At 48.8% G+C, this 20,161-nt stretch overlaps 6 protein-coding genes across 6 annotated transcripts; 4 read left to right on the forward strand and 2 right to left on the reverse strand.

Moving 5' to 3' along the window:
* Nucleotides 1-74: 74 nt before the first annotated feature.
* On the reverse strand, nucleotides 75-698 carry DFJ58DRAFT_840491 (uncharacterized protein; the record flags this gene model as incomplete). The annotated part of the gene is made up of 3 exons (XM_041392621.1): nucleotides 75-284; nucleotides 337-417; nucleotides 510-698. 3 exons carry the CDS (start codon nucleotides 696-698, stop codon nucleotides 75-77), a joined length of 480 nt encoding a protein of 159 aa, XP_041244998.1.
* A 1,421-nt stretch (nucleotides 699-2,119) lies between these two features.
* On the forward strand, nucleotides 2,120-4,285 carry DFJ58DRAFT_715875 (cytochrome P450; the record flags this gene model as incomplete). Its single annotated transcript, XM_041384168.1, has 14 exons — nucleotides 2,120-2,289; nucleotides 2,350-2,446; nucleotides 2,499-2,632; nucleotides 2,696-2,821; nucleotides 2,879-2,929; nucleotides 2,958-3,129; nucleotides 3,181-3,303; nucleotides 3,354-3,456; nucleotides 3,509-3,595; nucleotides 3,651-3,685; nucleotides 3,742-3,788; nucleotides 3,839-3,961; nucleotides 4,013-4,042; nucleotides 4,096-4,285. The coding sequence occupies 14 exons, from the start codon at nucleotides 2,120-2,122 to the stop codon at nucleotides 4,283-4,285; spliced, it is 1,488 nt and encodes a 495-aa protein (XP_041244999.1).
* Nucleotides 4,286-5,395: 1,110 nt separating this feature from the next.
* On the forward strand, nucleotides 5,396-5,864 carry DFJ58DRAFT_877004 (uncharacterized protein; the record flags this gene model as incomplete). Its single annotated transcript, XM_041394465.1, has 1 exon — nucleotides 5,396-5,864. One exon carries the CDS (start codon nucleotides 5,396-5,398, stop codon nucleotides 5,801-5,803), a length of 408 nt encoding a protein of 135 aa, XP_041245000.1. The 3' UTR covers nucleotides 5,804-5,864.
* Nucleotides 5,865-8,858: 2,994 nt separating this feature from the next.
* Nucleotides 8,859-11,431, forward strand: DFJ58DRAFT_877008 (cytochrome P450; the record flags this gene model as incomplete). The annotated part of the gene is made up of 13 exons (XM_041394466.1): nucleotides 8,859-9,441; nucleotides 9,502-9,598; nucleotides 9,651-9,802; nucleotides 9,848-9,973; nucleotides 10,031-10,280; nucleotides 10,329-10,454; nucleotides 10,505-10,607; nucleotides 10,661-10,747; nucleotides 10,803-10,828; nucleotides 10,892-10,938; nucleotides 10,989-11,108; nucleotides 11,159-11,188; nucleotides 11,242-11,431. Exons 1-13 carry the CDS (start codon nucleotides 9,272-9,274, stop codon nucleotides 11,429-11,431), a joined length of 1,524 nt encoding a protein of 507 aa, XP_041245001.1. The 5' UTR covers nucleotides 8,859-9,271.
* Nucleotides 11,432-12,317: 886 nt separating this feature from the next.
* Nucleotides 12,318-12,958, reverse strand: DFJ58DRAFT_726731 (uncharacterized protein; the record flags this gene model as incomplete). The annotated part of the gene is made up of 4 exons (XM_041385401.1): nucleotides 12,318-12,479; nucleotides 12,531-12,596; nucleotides 12,641-12,662; nucleotides 12,738-12,958. The coding sequence occupies 4 exons, from the start codon at nucleotides 12,956-12,958 to the stop codon at nucleotides 12,318-12,320; spliced, it is 471 nt and encodes a 156-aa protein (XP_041245002.1).
* Nucleotides 12,959-15,405: 2,447 nt separating this feature from the next.
* Nucleotides 15,406-17,586, forward strand: DFJ58DRAFT_658944 (cytochrome P450; the record flags this gene model as incomplete). The annotated part of the gene is made up of 13 exons (XM_041382061.1): nucleotides 15,406-15,587; nucleotides 15,648-15,744; nucleotides 15,797-15,930; nucleotides 15,998-16,123; nucleotides 16,187-16,436; nucleotides 16,486-16,611; nucleotides 16,662-16,745; nucleotides 16,788-16,903; nucleotides 16,943-16,988; nucleotides 17,044-17,090; nucleotides 17,141-17,263; nucleotides 17,314-17,343; nucleotides 17,397-17,586. 13 exons carry the CDS (start codon nucleotides 15,406-15,408, stop codon nucleotides 17,584-17,586), a joined length of 1,551 nt encoding a protein of 516 aa, XP_041245003.1.
* Between the last annotated feature and the right edge of the window lie 2,575 nt (nucleotides 17,587-20,161).

Raw genomic sequence — 20,161 nt, forward strand, 5'->3', positions numbered from 1 at the left:
GTGCACGTACCAATATTTATCGATACCACCCATAATTTCATCGTTTTGCTCTGTCCTGCTCTGAGTGTGGTGTATCAAGCATCGCTTGACCTCTCCTCAAAATCATCCGTCATATCATTCACATCCTCCGCTTCACTTGCAGTCCCCGCCTCACCCTCCTCATCCATATCCTCCATGCTTGCGTCCAAATCAGCTCCTGAATCGTCGTTTTCCTCGCCGTCCTCGTTGATCGAAGGGCCGCCGCCTGATTGGCCTGTATCAGAGCCATCCGAATCGTCTTCTGCCTACAAGAATATCGACGACAGTTCAACTTGAACGAAACACCCAACCACGTACCTCATTCTTCTCCTCCAACAGCGTCGTATGCCGCCCAATAGGAACGAGCCACTGAAACCCTCGATTCCTTATCACCAAGTTCTATTTTAGCGTTTCACGCGTCCATACGAAAATACATTGACGGTGGAGTATCAGTTAGGAATCATATCGCAGAAATGAAGAAGGGGACGCACAGCATCTTCAAGTTCGTTCTCTTCATCTGAGAGGTCATCGATTTCGCGTTGGAGATCGCGTCGGGTGTCCATGCGCCCGGGGTAGCGATCGAGTTTGGGGAGTGGGGTTGGGTTTACTTGGGGTGCGCGCGGGAGGACGAGGGGGGTGATTGGAGGGCGGGGAACGAGTGTTGGGGATGTAATGGGCATTCTGCTGCTGCTGCCGGTGGTGGTGAAAGAAGATTGCGTGACAAATTTAGTTGCTGACTCGAGGCTACCTCAACTTCACCTCGGAGTCACTCACATATCTTTGAACTTGAGATTAGTGACTTGGGTCATGGATAACGCTAGTACTGTATATATGTCTGTATTTTCTCTCAATATGATTAATGCTATCCGTCTCTGCAATATCTAGATTTCAGTGCCCCGCAGAGTTCCACATAACACAATCGTATACATTGAGTTGCACAACTGTGTCTCACAGAAAGAGATCGAGAAAGTTGTCTCAGAACGGAGAGGAATCTTAGTGGCAGGAGTTGTTCGTCGTGATCGTGAGAGACGCGGGAAGCGCCAAGCAGTCAACCTCCGTCAGCCTCACGAAGTGGCAGGTCTGCTAGTTGCAGTATAAGCGTCTTTACGTCTGGTCACAGGTGTGGTGTGGCTCCCCCGACAATATTAGACATATCATTAGACGTGTGGGCTTGCTGGCGAGCGAGATATGGTAGGTGTATCAGAATCCAGATATCGTTTCCCACTGATGACATTAGCAGTGCGCTGAAGAGCAACGTCATTGACATAAGATGGATTCGGGAGCTCGGGTCCTCGGGATAACTTGCATATTTACTACCTCGCGTTGGGAAGACATCGTGGCCTCGAACCTTTTAGTTCTGGACTTCTTGGCAAGTTGGCAGTCCGTGACACCGTGGTTAGCCGTGTGATGGGCGGCGCGATCACAGGATCCGAAATGAATCAAGTGGTATTCCAACAGATTGACTTGAAGTTGGTATGACACGGTGGGTGTTTTGCTCGCATCCCTATGTAACTGACGTTAAAACACTACGTTCAGGAATCAGCATGGGGGGGTGCTGCCGCATCGACACATTTTCAGGTCTAGGACCTCCGAGTCGGGAGTACATCTTCGTGGCAGGTACCGTACTTGCAGGCCTGGGCCCTCAGGCCTCAGGTCTCAGTGCTAGTGTCACTCCACATCATGTCGCTTAGCCATGTATGTGATCGGTAACCCCATGTGTTTGCTGACTCATGCTGCAGAGGCTTGATCAAAACTTCCTAAAACGTCTGGTTTCAAGATTCAGACCCCGTAAACTGCACATACCTCCAAACTCCCGAGTGCCTACCACCACCGCCACCGCCACCATCATACCCGATTCACTGACCCAGCACGCGTCAAAATTGGTATTCATAGCCAGTGTACAATACGAAGGCCATAGTAAACCGATCCAAGTTGTGATTCAGGTTTCCTCGTTCCCTATTATGTTAGTATTATAATGCGTAATGGGGTATGACAGGTGCCCGTCTCTTGCTGTCCGTGAAGTCGGCGTGAGGTGCTTTATATAACTTAAATGCACTTTCGATGAGGTCCGTCTTATCTCTTTCCACTCCTCCAATCAGACATGCTACATCTGCCTGACCTGCGCATTTCTGGCAACACGCAGCTCGTTCTCGGTGCTACGGCTTGCGTTGGGGCTATAGGAATGATTATCTGTGCTTACCTCCGTAATTCCCGCCTTCCTCCTTCTCCTCCCACTTGGCGGCTTCGGGGACACTTCCTACCCCCTCTCAAGTAAAGTTTCATATTGGCCTCTTCGTTTTTTAAATCTGATTTTACCCCATTGCTGATTAGCGCATCTCTCACTGTGGCGCGGTGGATTGACCAGTATGGCCCCCTGGTTACTATTCGCTCAGGAATCCAGGCTACCGTGATTATCGGCCGCCACCAAGTTAGTCCCTTCATGATACGTGATCATCTCCAGATTCAACACTTCGTGGTAGGCCGCGATGGATATAATGGAGAAGCAGAGTAAAATACTTGCTGATCGACCTCACCTTCCTGCTGGAGAAATTCTTACGCGCGGACTGGACATCGGTCTGGCACACGCTGGGGACAGGTTCCGTCGGATGCGTAGGTTCGTCGTTGCGATAATGTAAAGGCTCAAACAGCCCTTATCTTACCTCTAAATATGGTGCAGAGCACTTCATACGCATCTCCAGCCCAAATTAGCTGAGGCGTATCAGCCTCTGCAAATGTCACAAGCTAAGCACGTAATCGTCAACATTCTTAACGATCCACACAACTTTCAGAACCATGTGGCAGCGTAAGCAGTTTCCTACGCGCGGGGTCTGATAGTGTGTTACTTACGGGTTTTCGGAAGTTATGCTGCAACGACGATCATGAAAGTTGCATATGGGAAGACCACACCAACGTCAGCAACTGACCCTGAAATCATAGAGGACTCGCCAGCTCATGAAGAGCTTTCGTACAATCCTGCGCCATGGTAATTACTTGGTGGACTCGATACCGTGGCTCAAATACCTTCCTTGGTATGCACCAGAATTAAAACACCAGTTTGAGAGAACCAGACGACTTCGCACAGACCAGCTGAACCGTGTAAAACTGCACATGGTATGCATTGCCTTGCCTATCTTCACATGATGTCTGAGTTGTTTACAGCAGAGCAACGAGGACATCGGTCCTTCGTTTGCAAAACATAGTCTAGAAAATGGGCAACTCTATGGCCTGACAGAGATCGAGATGGCATACCTTGCTGGCTCGTTATTTTCAGCTGGAACCGACACGGTAAGGCGCCTTCCTTTTTCCTGTTTGTATACACTGAGATTAGGTGTCAGACCTCTGTGGCGATATGCACGGTGCTGATGGCGGCCGCACATTTCCCCGAAGAGCAAGCTAAAGTCCAGGCCGAACTTGATGCTGTCATAGGAAGGGAGCGAGGTAGATCGAATTCGCATCGTAGTTCTGCCAATTGAATGTTTTCTCTGCCAAGCACCGACCTTTGCCGACAAACCATCCCTTCCTCGTCTGGAGGCCTTCATCTCTGAGGCTTTTAGATGGAGACCGCTGGCTCCTGAAGGTGGGTCTCTGAATGGTCGGTCCTCCACCTGAAGTTTACACAGTCCACCCCACAGGTGTGCCTCACCGAACGACTGAAGATGTTATTTGGGCAAGTACTCTCTGAACGATTTGTCGCCCGCAGGATAATCTGACATCCGCCGCTAGGAAAACTATTGCATTCCCGCTGGAACTACGGTAATCGGCAACCACTGGTAAGTCGATGTCCTTCAAGATATGATATATCAAATTATCACCGCCTCAGGGCCATCTCTCGAGATCCAGAAGTCTATCCGGAGCCTGATGCGTTCAAGCCCCAGCGCTGGATTGACGACCAAGGTGGCTTGAGAGACGATCTCAAATTCTTTGTATTTGGGTTTGGTCGGCGGTAAGCACTGTCTTTTGGGATATACTTTCCTTCGATTGTCCTTCCTTCTAGCGTATGTCCAGGTCAACACGTTGCGAACAGGTTACAATTCTTTCCACACACATGATTTCCCGATCTCATCTGAAACGATACAGATCGGTGTTCATAAATTCGCTTCTTATCCTTTGGGCCTTCCAGCTCAGTCTGGATCCTACGAAGCCGCAGGATGATATGGGGTTCACGAGCGTGATGATCCCAAATGTCCCATGCACTATTGAATTTCAGACGAGGGTTCCAGAAGTGGAACTTAGGCGTATGATGCAGAATTATCCTGAGGCTGAGTAGAAGGCCTTGACGGATCGCCACTAGGAGGCGGGGGACGAATATCAAGTGTTCATCCCTCCAGGAACTTTTATCATATTCTCAATCTGGCTCCAAGTCTGACTCGTGTAACATAGTCAACTATGCATTGTCGCGAATTTCTTCATTAACGTCCAGCTAACTTTGAATACTTGGGGCAGGCATCGCATCGCAGAAATGAAGAGCGGGCACGTACGGAATCTTCACAATAGTTCTCATCTGAGATATCGTCGATTTCGCATTGGACGTTGGCTCTATCTTCACTGCACCCTTCAGCTACAGATGGCTGCAAGAGGCCCATTTGTCTCGTTACTGGATTCTACACGACCATGCTGATTTGTCGCTCGCTATAGAGAACTCCAGACCCTACTCAAGGTTTTCCAAATTGTATCCAAATCGCCTTGCGCTGGGTTGATGAAGCTGAGGGTCATCAACACGACTTTCCCCTCGAAGCATATCAAGTAGTATACTTGGAGCTTTTCGACAACCACGTGATGACGTGATCGTCAACGATTTCACGAAAGCTACCGCCAGCCTTCAGTGGTGTCATATAGTTGTCTGTAGATGCAACATCATGTGCCATCCGCCATTATAATCTACGACAGGCAGTTGAACTCGCAGAGCAGGGTCGTGGCCGGCAATGGTCACTGGCATCACGACTCAGGACTCCGGTTGGAGACATGGGCGCAGCACATTCGAAACTGGCTCACAATTATTTGGAGCTGAGCAAGTGCCTTTCCAATACTGCCCAGAGTATAGGCGACTTACAACGTAATGGGAAGCTGCGGTGGCTGAGATACGTGATCTTCGGGCCCCGTTCTCGCGGTCCCTGCTCTCGCCTTCATACCAAGACCTGCAAGCGGCGGCACGCCAGGGCCCGGTCATTATCCTTATTGCGAATCAATACTCATGCTGTACCATCATCGTCCCGATGTCAGGAGAGCCCCACCATGTTCCCTTGCCGTCTGTCGCTCTCGCAGACCTGAACAATCTCAAGAATCGCTTCGCCAGGGCAATACGACACGCATCTAACATGGCCCGAAGCAGCCACAGAACGATCTAATAGGCCTCTTGCGGACAGTATGGGACGAGATTATGTTACCCATTGTCGATGTCCTCCAGGAGGGCCCGAAACTAAAATTTTACTCTCGAATCTGGCTTTGTCTAACAGCAGCTTTCACGTCTATTCCTCTTCAGGCAGCTCACCCATTTCGAACGAACGCAGATCACTCTAAGGAGTCATGCCCGGAGGATCTCTACATGTCCTCTTACACGCCGACACCTTTGGCTCTGGCCAGGTCTAGACAGATGATGAAGAAACGTGTCATTCCGTCCTTTGTGACAATCGGACAGGGTCATCAGGGTGCAGGGAAAGACAAGGCACTCTTGGCTGTTGACAGCGAGCTCAAGCTTGTCCATAAGCTCGTCCCCGCGACTGCCAACCGCACCACTATTTCTGGCGGCGCAGCCACACGAGCAGGTGCACTCGAAGCTTTGCAGTAGAATACCTGGATGCACCTTGCTTTTCATGGCAAGCGGGACCTTACGCAGCCTTACAATTCGCATCTCGTCATGAAAAATGAACATCTGACGCTTCTCGATATCATGGAGAGAAACGTTCCGCATGCTGAGTTCGCGTTCTTATTTGCTTGTCATACCGCCGTCGGCGATGAGGAGACACCCAACGAAGTAATTCACCTCGTTGCTTGGTCTCCAGTTTTCGGGGTTCAAGAACGTTATTGGCTCCTTCTGCACCATGGAGTCCGAGAAAGAAAAAACCTGTTGTCTGTCAAGTTTTGAACTAAGAAACAGATTTTGATTCCGTTGTGGTAACCACTTTGGCTAGGGCGAAGTGGAGATGAACCTCTGAGGAACTGCCAGTGTCCATGAGTGTGAAGGCGTGTTCCGATCGGAAAAAGAAACTTTGTCTTCGGCAGGTTCAACAGATTTTGATTCTGCTGTGGCAATCACCTGGTTAAGGGAAACCATCCACGAGCGAATCTTCAAGGTGTATTCTGATAGAAAAGACCCTTGTTGTCCGCAGGCTTCGAACCTGCACTAGCGCAGTCCAAGAGACAGATTTAGATTCTCTTGCGGTAACAACTTGGTTATGACCAGCTAAGGTGGACCTCCGAAAAAACTATCCATGGGCGAATCTTCAAGGTGTTCCGACAGAAAAAAAACCATGGTCAACAGGTTTCGAACCCGCACAGTCTAATTGGAAACAGATTTTGATTCCGTCGTGGTAACCACTTGACTAATACCAATGAAACGAACCCACAATGAAAGCATCCATGGGTGAATGTCAAGGTGTGTTGGGAGAGAAAAAATCTTGTCATCGGCAGGTTTTGCAAGAGAAACAGATTTCGACTCTGTTTGTGGTAATCACTTTGGCCAGGATACTTCCCAAGTTGAGATGAATCTCTGAAGAACTGTCCGTGAGTGAATATCAAGGTGCGACAAGACATTTGTCCGTACGTTTCGAATCCACACCACGCAAGAGAGCAGATTTCTAACCTGTTCCGGTGCCAGTTGGCGGTGACTACTTAAGATGGACCTTGAAGGATCCATCCCTGAGTGAATGTTCAAGGCGTGGTACTATGTAAAAGGGAAAAGATTGTTGAGCAAGTTTCGAACCTGCCAGACTTCCTATCATGCTCACCACTTGGCTAGCAAGACTGGTCAAGATGGATGTCTGTAGTCCGAGTCGAAGAACGACAGTAGAATCACATAGGATTAGCAGTGATTTGCTAACGCAAAAGACCACCACCGTGACAGCGCATCAACTCCCTACCAGAAATTATGGTAAGTCTCACTGATGATGGATCTTCAGATGCAGATATCAAACTTAATAATCAAAGGGCTCAAGCTCACATTCTCACAAAGCTGCAGCACCGCCAACGAAGCGACCACTAGCGAGCTACTGGCTTGCAGTTTAACAAGGATACAGGTATGCGAATCCCACCAGGAGGTCGTATTTGGACAGGATCACCAGCAAACGTCAAAGGCAAGGGCATCCCACGGAGCCTTGACTGGCATTTGGCTACCATGGCATCGAATGATGAGGAGCTAATCTGCTGAGTCAGGCACTACATTGACCATTTCGCTGCTGCTGTTCACACGACCGTTCACAGAAATAATCTATAAGCCCCTCGAATGTCTTTTTAGGGTTAGTATCATAGAGGATATTGATTGCATTTCGTATTTCATTAACACCTACGTTATATCATTACAACTGGAGCATTATAAACAGAACGTCAGGATCCATCGGTATCTGCGGGTAATATCATCTCCATGACGGGCCATAAAATGCGCAGCGACGAGAAGTTTGAAATCAAAGCGAACACAGTGGGAAATCAAGAAATGTGAGTGAATAGAAGTGAAAGCATAATGAACTAACCGAGAGCGTGTGCATCGTCACCATTATTCTAGAGCGACGAGTGGGCGGGCTCTGAATCCCATCGAGGAGGCATCCTCAATCTACCATCAGACCAGTAGGAGAGGTAGCAAAGGAATGCCATGAACCAATGCACGTTTGGGAGTGAATCAATGTAAGAGATCACAAACGTTGTGTCGCTTTGTGCCGTGTCATGCGACACAGGCTCTTCTCTAGGCGGACGTCGAGTATCATTGACTTTCTTGTAATAGCGCACGGGGGTAACAACGACACGATGTAGCGTGCCCATTAACAAAGAGGGAAGGGATAAGAAGGTCCACCTTAGTACTTACCTCCGTAGCGTGCCCAGCTGCGACATCAACGACCAGTCGTGGTTGTCCCTGGCTGGGTATCGACCGACGGAAAGGAAGATGCTGCTGCAGAAACTGCGTGACCTTTGGGGGTTAGTGGAGATGTCCTGCTGAGGGGTGTGCTTGCTGTCATTGCCTGAGAAATCGTACACGATTTACTAAGGCCACGATGCAGGACTTTGGCGTAGAGTGCTGTGGCACTCCGTATGGGAGGTAGTTGGAGCGGCGAGGCGGATAATTTGTGTGGACATAGAGATGCTGGAGGAATGTTTAGCCTAGAGTGTTTAGTAGGGATGACGGAATTTGCTAACCTTCACTATTTTGGTCCGCTACTGCGGCCAGTGCTAGTCACGTGAGCGTTTGAGCAGCGATGCATGATGCATCTCTGCCAGGTCAATTGCGACTCGTATACGTGGCTTGCCGTTGACACGCACGTGTTTCTCCTCAAGCCTTTTGAGTTCTCAACTTCTTGCCAAGTTGTTGCTCACAGTCCCAGTCCGTGACACCGTGGTTGGCCGTTTGATGCGCTATCAGAAGATCCGAAAAGGATCACCCTTTTGCAGGACCCAACTGATATTCCAACAGATTAAGTTGGTATGACAGCTGGTGTTCGCTCTCATCCTAGCACTCCCTACGTAACTGATGTTAAAACACTACGTTCAGGAATCAGCATGGCGGGTACTGTCAAGATGCCGCATCGACACTTTTCAGCGTTTGTTCAGGTCTGGGACTTCCGAGTCGGGAGTGCATCTTCGAGTGACATGTATGGTAACATTACCTACCTTCCTGACTCCATTCTTAGCCATATATGTGATCGGTGACCGTATTGGATGCTATCATATGCGTTTGCTGAACCCCAAAAGATCCCCCTTCCTAAAATGTCTGGTTTCAAGATTCAGTAAACTGCACCATACCTTCAAACTCCCGAGTGCCTACCACCACCACCATCATACCCGATTCATGGCCCAGCGCGCGTCAAAATCGACGCTCATATGCAGTGCACACTGCACAATACGAAGGCCATAGCAAGCCGATTATAATTCAGGATCTTGCCCGGTTTCCGCTTCTCGTGTCTTTGCTTCCCCTAATATGTTAGCAATGCGTAATGGGGCATGACAGGTGGCCGTCTCTTCCCGTCCGTGGTGTCGGCGTGAGGTGCCTTAAATAAATTGAATGCACTTTCGATGAGGTCCGCCTCATCTCTTTCCACTCCTCCAATCAGTCATGCTATATCTGCCTGACCTACGCATTTCTGGCAACATGCAGCTCGTTCTCGGTGCTACAGCTTGCGTTGGGGCTATAGGAATGATAATCTGTGCTTACCCCCGTAAATCCCGCCTTCCTCCTTCTCCTCCCACTTGGCGGCTTCGGGGACACTTCCTACCCCCTCTCAAGTGAAGTTTCATGTTGACCTTTTCGTTTTTGTAATCTGATTTCACCCCATCGTTGATCAGCGCATCTCTCACTGTAGCGCGGTGGATCGACGAGTATGGCCCTCTGGTTACTATTCGCTCAGGAATCCAGACTATCGTGATTATCGGCCGATACAAAGTTAGTCCCTTCATGATATGCCATCATTTCCAGATTCAACACTTCGTGGCAGGCCGCGGTAGATATAATGGAGAAGCAGGGTAAAATGCTAGCTGATCGACCTCGCCTTGCTGCTGGAGAAATTCTTACTCGCGGACTGGACATCGTTGTGGCACACGCTGGGGACAGGTTCCGTCGGATGCGTAGGTTCGTCGTTGCGATAATGTAAAGGCTCAAACAGCCCTTATCTTACCTCTAAATATGGTGCAGAGCACTTCATACGCATCTCCAGCCCAAATTAGCTGAGGCGTATCAGCCTCTGCAAATGTCACAAGCTAAGCACGTAATCGTCAACATTCTTAACGATCCACACAACTTTCAGAACCATGTGGCAGCGTAAGCAGTTTCCTACGCGCGGGGTCTGATAGTGTGTTACTTACGAGATTTTGGAAGTTATGCTGCAACGACGATCATGAAAGTTACATATGGGAAGACCACGCCGACGTCAGCAACTGACCCTCAAATTGTAGAGGCTCGCCAGCTCATCAAGACATTCCGTACAATCCTGCGTCATGGTAATTACTTGGTGGACTCGATACCGTGGCTCAAATACCTTCCTTGGTATGCGCCAGAATTAAAACACCAGTTTGAGAAAACCAGGCGACTCTACATAGACCAACTGAACCGCGTGAAACTGCACATAGTATGCATTGCTTTGCCTATCTTCACATAATGTCTAAGTTGTTTACAGCAGAGCAACGAGGACATCGGTCCTTCGTTTGCAAAACATAGTCTAGAAAATGGGCATCTCTATGGCTTGACAGAGATCGAGATGGCGTATCTTGCTGGCGCGTTATTTGGAGCTGGAACCGACACGGTAAGGCGCCTTCATTTTTCGCGTTTGTATACACTGAGATTAGGTGTCAGACCTCTGCGGCGATATGCACGGTGCTGATGGCGGCCGCACATTTTCCTGAAGAGCAAGCTAAAGTCCAGGCCGAGCTTGATGCTGTCATAGGAAGGGAGCGAGGTAGATCGATTTTGCATCGTAGTTCTGTCAATTGAATGTTTTCTCTGCTAAAGCACCGACCTTCGCCGACAAACCGTCCCTTCCTCGTCTGGAGGCCTTCATCTCTGAGGCTTTGAGATGGAGACCGTTGGCTCCTGAAGGTGGGTCTCTGAGTAGTCAGCCCTGCACTTGAAGTTTACACAGTCCACCCCACAGGTGTGCCTCACCGAACGACTGAAGACGTTATTTGGGCAAGTACTCTGAACGATTTGTCGCCCGCAGGATGATCTGACATCCGCCGCTAGGAAAACTATTGCATTCCCGCTGGAACTACGGTAATCGGCAACCACTGGTAAGTCGATGTCCTTCAAGATATGATATATCAAATTATCACCGCCTCAGGGCCATCTCTCGAGATCCAGAAGTCTATCCGGAGCCTGATGCGTTCAAGCCCCAGCGCTGGATTGACGACCAAGGTCGCTTGAGAGATCTCTCATTCTTTGTATTTGGGTTTGGTCGGCGGTAAGCACTGTCTTTTGGGATATACTTCCTTCGATTGTCCTTCCTTCCAGCGTATGCCCAGGTCAACACGTTGCGAACAGGTTACAATTCTTTCCACACACATGATTTCCCGATCTCATCTGAAACGATACAGATCGGTGTTCATAAATTCGCTTCTTATCCTTTGGGCCTTCCAGCTCAGTCTGGATCCTACGAAGCCGCAGGATGACATGGGGTTCACGAGCGTGATGATCCCAAATGTCCCATGCACTATTGAATTTCAGACGAGGGTTCCAGAAGTGGAACTTAGGCGTATGATGCAGAATTATCCTGAGGCTGAGTGAGAAGCCTTGACGGATCGCCACTAGGGTGCGGGGGACGAATCATCAAAGCGTTCATCCCTCTAGAACTTTTATCATATTCTCAATCTGGCTCCAAGTCTGACTCGTGTAACATAGTCAACTATGCATTGTTGCGAATTTCTTGATTAATGTCCGGCTCACTTTGAATACTTGGGGCAGGAATCGCATCGCAGAAATGAAGAGTGGGCACGTACAGAATCTTCAAATTAGTTCTCCTCATCCGTGACATCGCGTCTGGTGTCCATGCGCCCGGAGTAGTGTTGAGGATGTGATGGGCATTCTGGTGGTGGTGGTGGTGATGGTGATGGAAGAAAATCCTGTGCTGAGGCTGGCACCTCAACTTCACATCAGAGTTCACACATCTTCTAACTTCAGGGCAGTGAACTGCATATAAGTCTATACTTTGTGGCTCTTTCTTTTAATATATTAACACTATCTGTCTCTGCAACATCTATACAAGTTCAGTGCCCCGCAGTTCCACATAACACAGTCGTATACACTGAGTTGGGCCTCACAGAAATCGATCCAAAGTAGTCTCAGAACGGAGAGGAATCTTACTTGTTCGTCGTGATCGTGAGAAATGCATGAAGCACCTAACAAGGACTCGATCACCAAGCAGTTAACCTCCGCAATATGTTCAGCACCCAGCGGAGTGGTAGGTCTGCTAGTTGCAGTATGAGCGTCTGTACGTTTGGTCACAGGTGACTCCGCCGACAATATTAGACACAGCATTGGACGTCTGGCGAGGGAGACATATTGGGTGCATCAGATGTCAGGCTTTCCCACTAAGTCTATGACATTAGCGATGCACTGTAGAGCAATGTCATTGACAGAAGATGGATTCGGGAACTAGGGAAAACTTACATATTTACCTCGCTTCTGCAAGGATACGGAGCACGCCCTTGAGCAATGGAGAAACGAGAAAAGATAGCCTCGTGATGTTCAACTTGATGCGAGAGCCTTCTACACGACACCGCAACATTGTAGGAACGGAGCAGTTGTTGCATTGACGTGAGGAATGCGTATCAAACTGTGAGGAGCGTTATAATCTATGTTATGAATCTGTAACATGAAGACATACATTGTCAAAGAATACACATGGTACCCCAGTACACGCTGGGTGAGGCTTAGAACCTGCGATGGTCTCCTGCAGAAGTGATGTTAGGACCAAAGGTGACTGTAGAAGCCTACCACAAGGACTGTGTGTAAACTGCTACATGGCATGGCAGCATGAATTCATACCATGACGGAAGAATGCTCACCTGCTGGGACTCCTCCCGTGACTCACTCTGAAGAATTGTCCATGTACGAATGAGATTGTCGCGACAGGCCGTCATTGGAAACAACCATGCAGTGAATGTCATTGGGGTGCTCGAGTGGCTCGCCAATTGGTTCGAATGTGGTCGGCTCAGCGAACCGTGTTATCTTGTTAAATGTTGTGGAAGCAATGGCCAGTGGATGTGTGTACGTCAAATCACTCTGCTTGATGGTATCTCCGGCGGCAGGCATCTGAGATTCGAACGTAGCTCAAGTCTGGGCCACTGGCGAGACGCAGACCATCTGGGGTGAATACGACTCTGCTAGTTTGTTACCATCGGGGAGTACGACTCTGGACTGTTATCCACTTGGAATGGCCCAAGAACTATTTCGCCAGAAAGGCCAATCGGCAAGTCTGGCAGCTGTTTGATGACAGAGTCAACTTGCAATGCTGATCAGCGCCTCTCGCCTGCCCGCTGCAGCCAGTTCTTCACCCTCAGTACTGCTCCCACCTTCGAATCCAAGCATGCCAGCAGGTTACTGCTCACCCACCCACAAGCCTATCCCCCAGGACTCAGAGACGATGTAGATCTGCTTGCGTTTCGCTTGTCAAGCATCTTGGAAGGAACTGGCCAATCTAAGCCCGATTTGGCCCGTTCCTCCTAGATGCTTACAACGGCAGTGACAGAGGCATTGCATACAATGTCATAGACGATGATGATATGTGACATACAGCCGGAAATGTTCAGGATGACAGTGGTGCGAGCAAGTAGTAGGCTTTCGCATGTGTATGCTTTACCATTGATGCTTGCTGATTATCCCTTGTCTCGGCCGTCTGTATTTTTTCTGAGCTTCTGCCATGAATCATTTGTGTTATAGAACAGGTCGCACCGTGTGGCTGACACTGAAGTACCGGGGGGCGGTGGTTGTGTTCACCGTCACGCCGCTCACTTGGTATGTCAGCCGCATGATGTTGAAACTCCGACTAAAACAATTCCTGGATGTCCTCAATGATTTCGCCTGTCTCTCTCTTCCATACGCAAAATATCTCGTCCCATGATGCACTTGAAAATGCCCGGTGCAAATACGACACCACCGGGCGGCCATGAACCAAATAAATCTCATGGCTTTTGAATGTGCGCTTCCCAGGCCAGGACACTTCCATTCGACGCTCCGCTTACAACCCGCCGCCCGGATCAGGGGACGCTTTAACTGTCCTAAGTTCATCGTAACTCAACAAGGGCTTTCCAACTTGTTGCCCCGGCGTGTTCATATCCCATACCCGAAGACTTTTATCATCAGAACAAGTGAAGAAGAGACGGGTATGGGGGACCTGTCACTCAACGTTGATGATCGAGTGTCATTTCCCCCACGGGTGTTTCCTTTCGAGCTGGCGGGGCGGGCGTTTTGAAGTATATATCACCTTCGTGGGCGTGGACACCATTGAATCTTGTGCTATATTTCTGTCCGCTGGAGTGTTACGGGGGAGCAGGCACTCATGCATCGCGGTGAGCAGTATTCAAGTTGCATATCTGCCAGCCTCCAGGTTGTGACTGAATTCGCATATGTGTCTTACTGTTGACACGTACGTGTTTCTCCTCAAACGCTCGTAAATTATTGTTCATAGGCTAGTCATAGCCTCAGTCCATGCCACTGAGGTTGGCTGTGATGTGCCATCATGAGGTTCACCCTTTTGCAAGTCCCAACTGCTGTTCTAACAGAATAAGTTGGTATGACAGTAGATGTTTTGCTCGCATTCCAGCACTCTTGTGTAACTGTCATTGAAAACACTACGTTCAGCATGGCGAGTACTGTGAAGATGCATTGACCCTTTCCAGCGTTTTCTTCAGGTCTGAGTACATCTTGTTACCTACCTTTCCGATTCCTGACTCCAGTTCATGTGACTTAGCCATACATGTGATCGGTGACCGTATTGGATGCTATGACAAATAGTATTGTATTTGTTTGCACCTTCAGAGTCAGCATTCCGTTCGGATCGGTCTGGATTGAATTCGTACCCGCCATAAGTCCACTCCGTTTTCGAAAACAAGCTAGGCTATACGCAAAGGTGCTATCAGTGACGTACGTGGATCATGGCAACGATAAGGATCAGCTACCAGATTCCACATATATCCTCGGTATAAGCTTCTCCCGATGTATGATTTTGCAATCACATGCCACAGAAACACCGTGACTAGGTGCAACGAGCCAGCATTCTCATACACGTTAGCCTATACCATCTCATTATCAGCCTGGAGCGTGCATACACATGATTCATGACCGGATGTGTTTTACCGGTGTACAAGCCTAAGAAGTTTTCAAAGATCTCCACTTCTGGTTTCAAGACTCGGTAAACTGCACCATACCTCCAAACTTCCGAGTGCCTACCACCACCATCGCCATCGCCATCATCATCATCATCGTACCCGATTTACTGACGCAGCGCGCGTCAAAGTTGACGCTCGTAGCCAGTGCACTAGGCCATAAATGAGTAAGCCGATTATGATCCAGGAGGCTAACTTAGTATTGGTGGCGCTGACCGTAGTCGCGGAGATTCGACAAGATCTTGCTTGGTTCCCGGATCTTGTGTAATGGGGTATGTCGCTTCCCGTGGGGTTGCCGTGGGATGCTTTATTTAAATAACTTGAATGCACTTTTAATGAGGTCTGTCCTATCTCTCTCCACTCCTTCAATCGGTCATGCTACAGTTCGCTGACCTGCGCATTTCTGACAACACGCAGCCCATCCTCGGTGCTACGATTTGTGTTGGGATAATTGGAGTGATTGTTTGGGCTTACCTTCGCAAATCAGATAGCCGCCTTCCTCTCCCACCCTCTCCTCCCACTTGGAGGCTTCGGGGGCACTTCTTACCACCTCGCAAGTAAAGTTTCATATTTGCGACCTCTTTTTTGTAATCTAATTGTATCAAATTTCTGATCAGCACATCTCTCACTGTAGCGCGGTGGATCGACGAGCATGGCCCTCTGGTTACTATTCGCTCAGGAATTCAGACCACCGTGATTATCGGCCGCCACAAAGTTAGTCCCTTTATCACAAGTTAGCATCTCCGGACTTAACACTCTGTGGCAGGCCGCGGTGGATATAATGGAGAAGCAGGGTAGAATGCTTGCTGATCGACCTCGCCTTGTTGCTGGAGACATTTTTTCACGCGGACTATCCCTTGTTTTATTAGACGCTGGGGACAGATGCCGTCGGATGCGTAGGTTTGTCGCCGCGATACTGTAAAGGCTCAAACAGCCCTCATCTAAGTTGCTTTTCGATGCGGTACAGAGCACTCCATACGCACCTTCAGCCCAAATCAGCCGAGGCATACCAGCCCCTGCAGATGTCACAAGCGAAAACCGCGATCCTCGGCATTCTTGACGATCCACACAACTTTCAAAGCCATTTAATAACGTAAGCGGTTTCCTACGTGCGGCGCCGGGGTCTGAGAGTATGTTGCTTATGGGTTCTTGGAAGTTATGCCGCAGCGACGATCATGAAAGTTACATATGGGAAGACCACGCCGACGTCGGCAACTGACCCCGAAGTCAGAGAAGCTTACCAGATCTTGGAGAGATTTCGTTCAATCCTGCGCCCCGGTGCTTACTTGGTGGAGTCAATACCGTGGCTCAAATACCTTCCTTGGTATGCGCCAGAATTAAAAGACCAGTTTAAGAGAAACAGGCGGCTCTACACAAACCAGCTGAACCGTGTGAAACTGCACATGGTATGCATTGCCTTGCCTATCTTTACATGATGTCTGAGTTGTTCCACAGCAGAGCAATGTGAACACTGGCCCTTCGTTTTCAAAATACATTCTAGAAAATGGACATCTCTATGGCTTGACAGAGATCGAAATGGCGTTTCTTGCTGGCGCCCTTTTTGGAGCTGGAACCGAAACAGTAGGCATCTTTCTTTTTTGTGAACACTATACACTGAGATGAGGTCTCAGACTGCTGTGGCGATAGGCAAGGTACTAATGGCCGCCGCACAATTTCCTGAAGAGCAGGCTAAAGTTCAGGCCGAGCTTGATGCAGTCATCGGATTGGAGCGAGGGTAGCTCGATTTCGCATCGCAGTTCTGTCAATTGAATGATTTCTCTGCCAAAGCGCCGACCTTCGCCGACAAACCATCCCTTCCTCGTCTGGATGCATTTATCTCTGAGGCTTTGAGATGGAGACCGTCTGAAGGTGGGTCTCTGAATGGTCGGTCCTGCGCCTGAAGGTTACACAGTCCACCCACAGGTATACCTCACCGAACGATTGAAGATGTCATTTGGGTAAGTGTTCTCGGAACAATTTTTCATCCCAGGATAATCTGACATCTGCCGCCAGGAAAACTATTGCATTCCCGCTGGAACTACGGTAATCGGCAACCACTGGTAAGTCGATGTCCTTCAAGATATGATATATTAAATTATCACCGCCTCAGGGCCATCTCTCGAGATCCAGAAGTCTACCCCGAGCCTGATGCGTTCAAACCCCAGCGCTGGATTGACGACCAAGGTCGCTTGAGAGACGATCTCACATTCTTTGTATTTGGGTTTGGTCGGCGGTAAGCACTGTCTTTTGGGATATACTTTGTTTGATTGTCCTTCCTTCCAGCGTATGCCCAGGTCAACACGTTGCGAGCAGGTTACAGTTCTTTCCACGCACATGATTTCCCGATCTCATCTGAAATGTTACAGATCGATATTCATAAATTCGCTTCTTATTCTGTGGGCCTTCCGGCTCAGTCTGGATCCTACGAAGCCGCAGGATGACATGGGGTTCATGACCGCGATGATGCCAGATGTCCCATGCGCTATTGAATTTCAGACGAGGGTTCCAGAAGTGGAGCTTAGGCGTATGATGCAGAAAGATCCCGAGAGCGGGTGAGAAGCATTGATGCTTGGGTGAGATCATCGCTGGGGACAGTTGGCAACGAATCATGTATTCGTTCATCCCTCTAGGATACTCATCACAACCTGACTCCGAGTCTGATTCGTGTAATATTGTCAGCTATGTATTGTCTCCGAGGACACACAATTTCAGAAGCGATACACTACATAACGTTCGGCTCACTTTGAATACTTAACTTACACGGCAGGGCCAGTTCATCGTGGTCATAAGAATACCTCTCCCAACCTCAGCGAGTCCAATCGTTCCACTAGGCTTCCATGCAATCACCGTCCACCATGTAACAGCTACCCATCCCCGACTCCCACATTAGTGGATCTAGGTTGGCACGTACGCACCTTGGCTTCCAAATGGCGCATAGGCGCGCCACCTTGATCTCCTTCACTTCAAGCTTAGCTTCGGCATCCCACCACTTCAAGTTGAGTAGATAGGATCGTGATCGGGCGCGGGGTTCAGTAGAATGAGATACATTCAATTGTCTTCCCGAGCCCTGCATTTCATTAATTTAATGTGAGGGAAATCAATGGTATTGCGAAGTACCTGGGGTATTCTCCCTAGTATCTACAGGAGAAGGGCTTACGACGCCAACTGCAGACTACGCCGTTGGAAGGGCAAGAGCACTGGCAACAAGCCCTCAGGCTGGAGCGACTTGTATGTCACGCGTTGCGAAAGAGCGGGTGTCTGGCGAAGAATGCCGTAGAAGAATGGTATATTGGCGTCCCTTCTTGTATCGTGTTCACTGTCGAATAGCGGCTGGTCTACCGATGTTGGGGTAAAAGAGTAATTGGGCGTCTGTAATCGTTTGGAAACGCGCTTCTGGGAAATCTTCTTGGTGTCAAGTGGTGATTACAATCTGGGCAAAATAATGGACACGTTGCACTGCGCATAGCCGAAAAGATAAAACCTCTGCAGGGTCGTAGCCACCCTCAGGAAGGGTGATCACCTAAATGCTCGTCTCTATTTTTGCACGACCTAATGATTGAAAGGTGAAGAGTGCCCTGAGAAGATCATTATGCTGTTGCGTGCCATCTTCTTCCTATTCAGGTGCGTCTGACCATACAACTTGAACTTGAGGAAAGAGGAAGAACCACCGCTCACTTTTTCCTTGATTTCCTCAGGATAACGGTTCACGGGGGCAACACGGCTCGCCCGAAAGAGCTGACAAGCGCGTTTTGTAGTTCTGAACCCAGAATCTGCCAAGGTCGAATGTTTGAGGTAGAGAAAGGTCAGGTAATAGCGCGCTAAATAGAGATAGGAAATCAAGTTTCTTCGCTGCTTGGTCGGGCACGCCGTAAGGGTTGTCGTTATAGCCCCGGGCTGATTTTGTGTAACGCATTTCGAAAAAGTATTTGAAGACCGGTAGAAACTGGCTTTCGGGATCAACTTTTCGTTCCTCGTAACGATGCTCTTCTCCCATGCAAGGGTACACTTTCTCCGATCTCGTAAGCTGGGTCCTATCAGTCGTCTTCGCATCCAAGGACAGTTCCCACTGATCATCAGCGTCCAACTCATCGCTACACTCGACAATCCTGTCTATTGTTCATGGAGAAGCAGAGCGTCGCCGGCAGTTTTCTTCCTTTGAAGGTTTCAAAAGAGCCATCATCGTTTTCAAGTTGATTGCAGGACGACAGATGTCAAAATCCAATGGTCTGAGCTACTGTGAATCCCAGAAGTACGAATATTTGTGACGAGCAGTCTCTGTATATTTTCGGGTGATAGTAAGAATATCCACCATCTCAGAAAAATACTTGCATACGCGAGTCCGCAGAGGATGGTAGTGGTTAAAAATGATGGCGCGACGTGCACGTTGATCGTTGATACGCGTCTGTCACGTGATCCAAAAAACTCCGAGCTCCCTCGGATTCTGGTCCAGTTATTAGAAAAAAACCCTTGTTGTCCGCAGGTTTCGAACCTGCGCTGGCGGCCACCAGACAGATTTAGACTCTGTTGCGGTAACAACTTAGTTATGACCAGTTAGGGGGACCTCCGAGAAAACCATCCATGAGCGAATCTTCAAGGTGTTCCGATAGAAAAAAACCTATTGTCAGCAAGTTTCGAACCTGCACAGTCCACTTTAAGGGAAACAGATTTTGATTTCGTCGTGGTTACCAGTTGGCTGAGACCAATGAAACGAACCTCCAACGAAAGTGTCCATGAGTGAATATCAAGGTGTGTTGGGAGAGAAAAGGCCATGTCGTCGGCAGGTTTCGCAAGAGAAACAGATTTTGACTCTGTTTGTGGTAATCACCTTGACCACTTCTCAAGTTGAGATGGACCTCCATTAAAGAACTGTCCACGAGTGAACGTCAAGGTGCGAGAACACATTTGTCCGCAGGTTTCGAATCCACACCACGCAAGAGAGCAGATTTCTAACCTGTACTGGTGCCAGTTGGCTATGACTACTTAAGATAGACCTTGAACTTCGGGTCCATCCATGAGTGAATGTTAAGGTGTGGTAAAAGCAAAAAAAGATTGTGGAGCAGATTTCGAACCTGCGAGACTGGTCAAGATGGACGTCTTCGAAGAACATGATACATTGACAGTATAGAATTAA

The sequence above is a fragment of the Suillus subalutaceus genome (assembly GCF_016647625.1).
Source record: "Suillus subalutaceus strain FC151 chromosome Unknown DFJ58scaffold_39, whole genome shotgun sequence".
Classification (NCBI taxonomy): Eukaryota; Fungi; Basidiomycota; class Agaricomycetes; order Boletales; family Suillaceae; genus Suillus; species Suillus subalutaceus.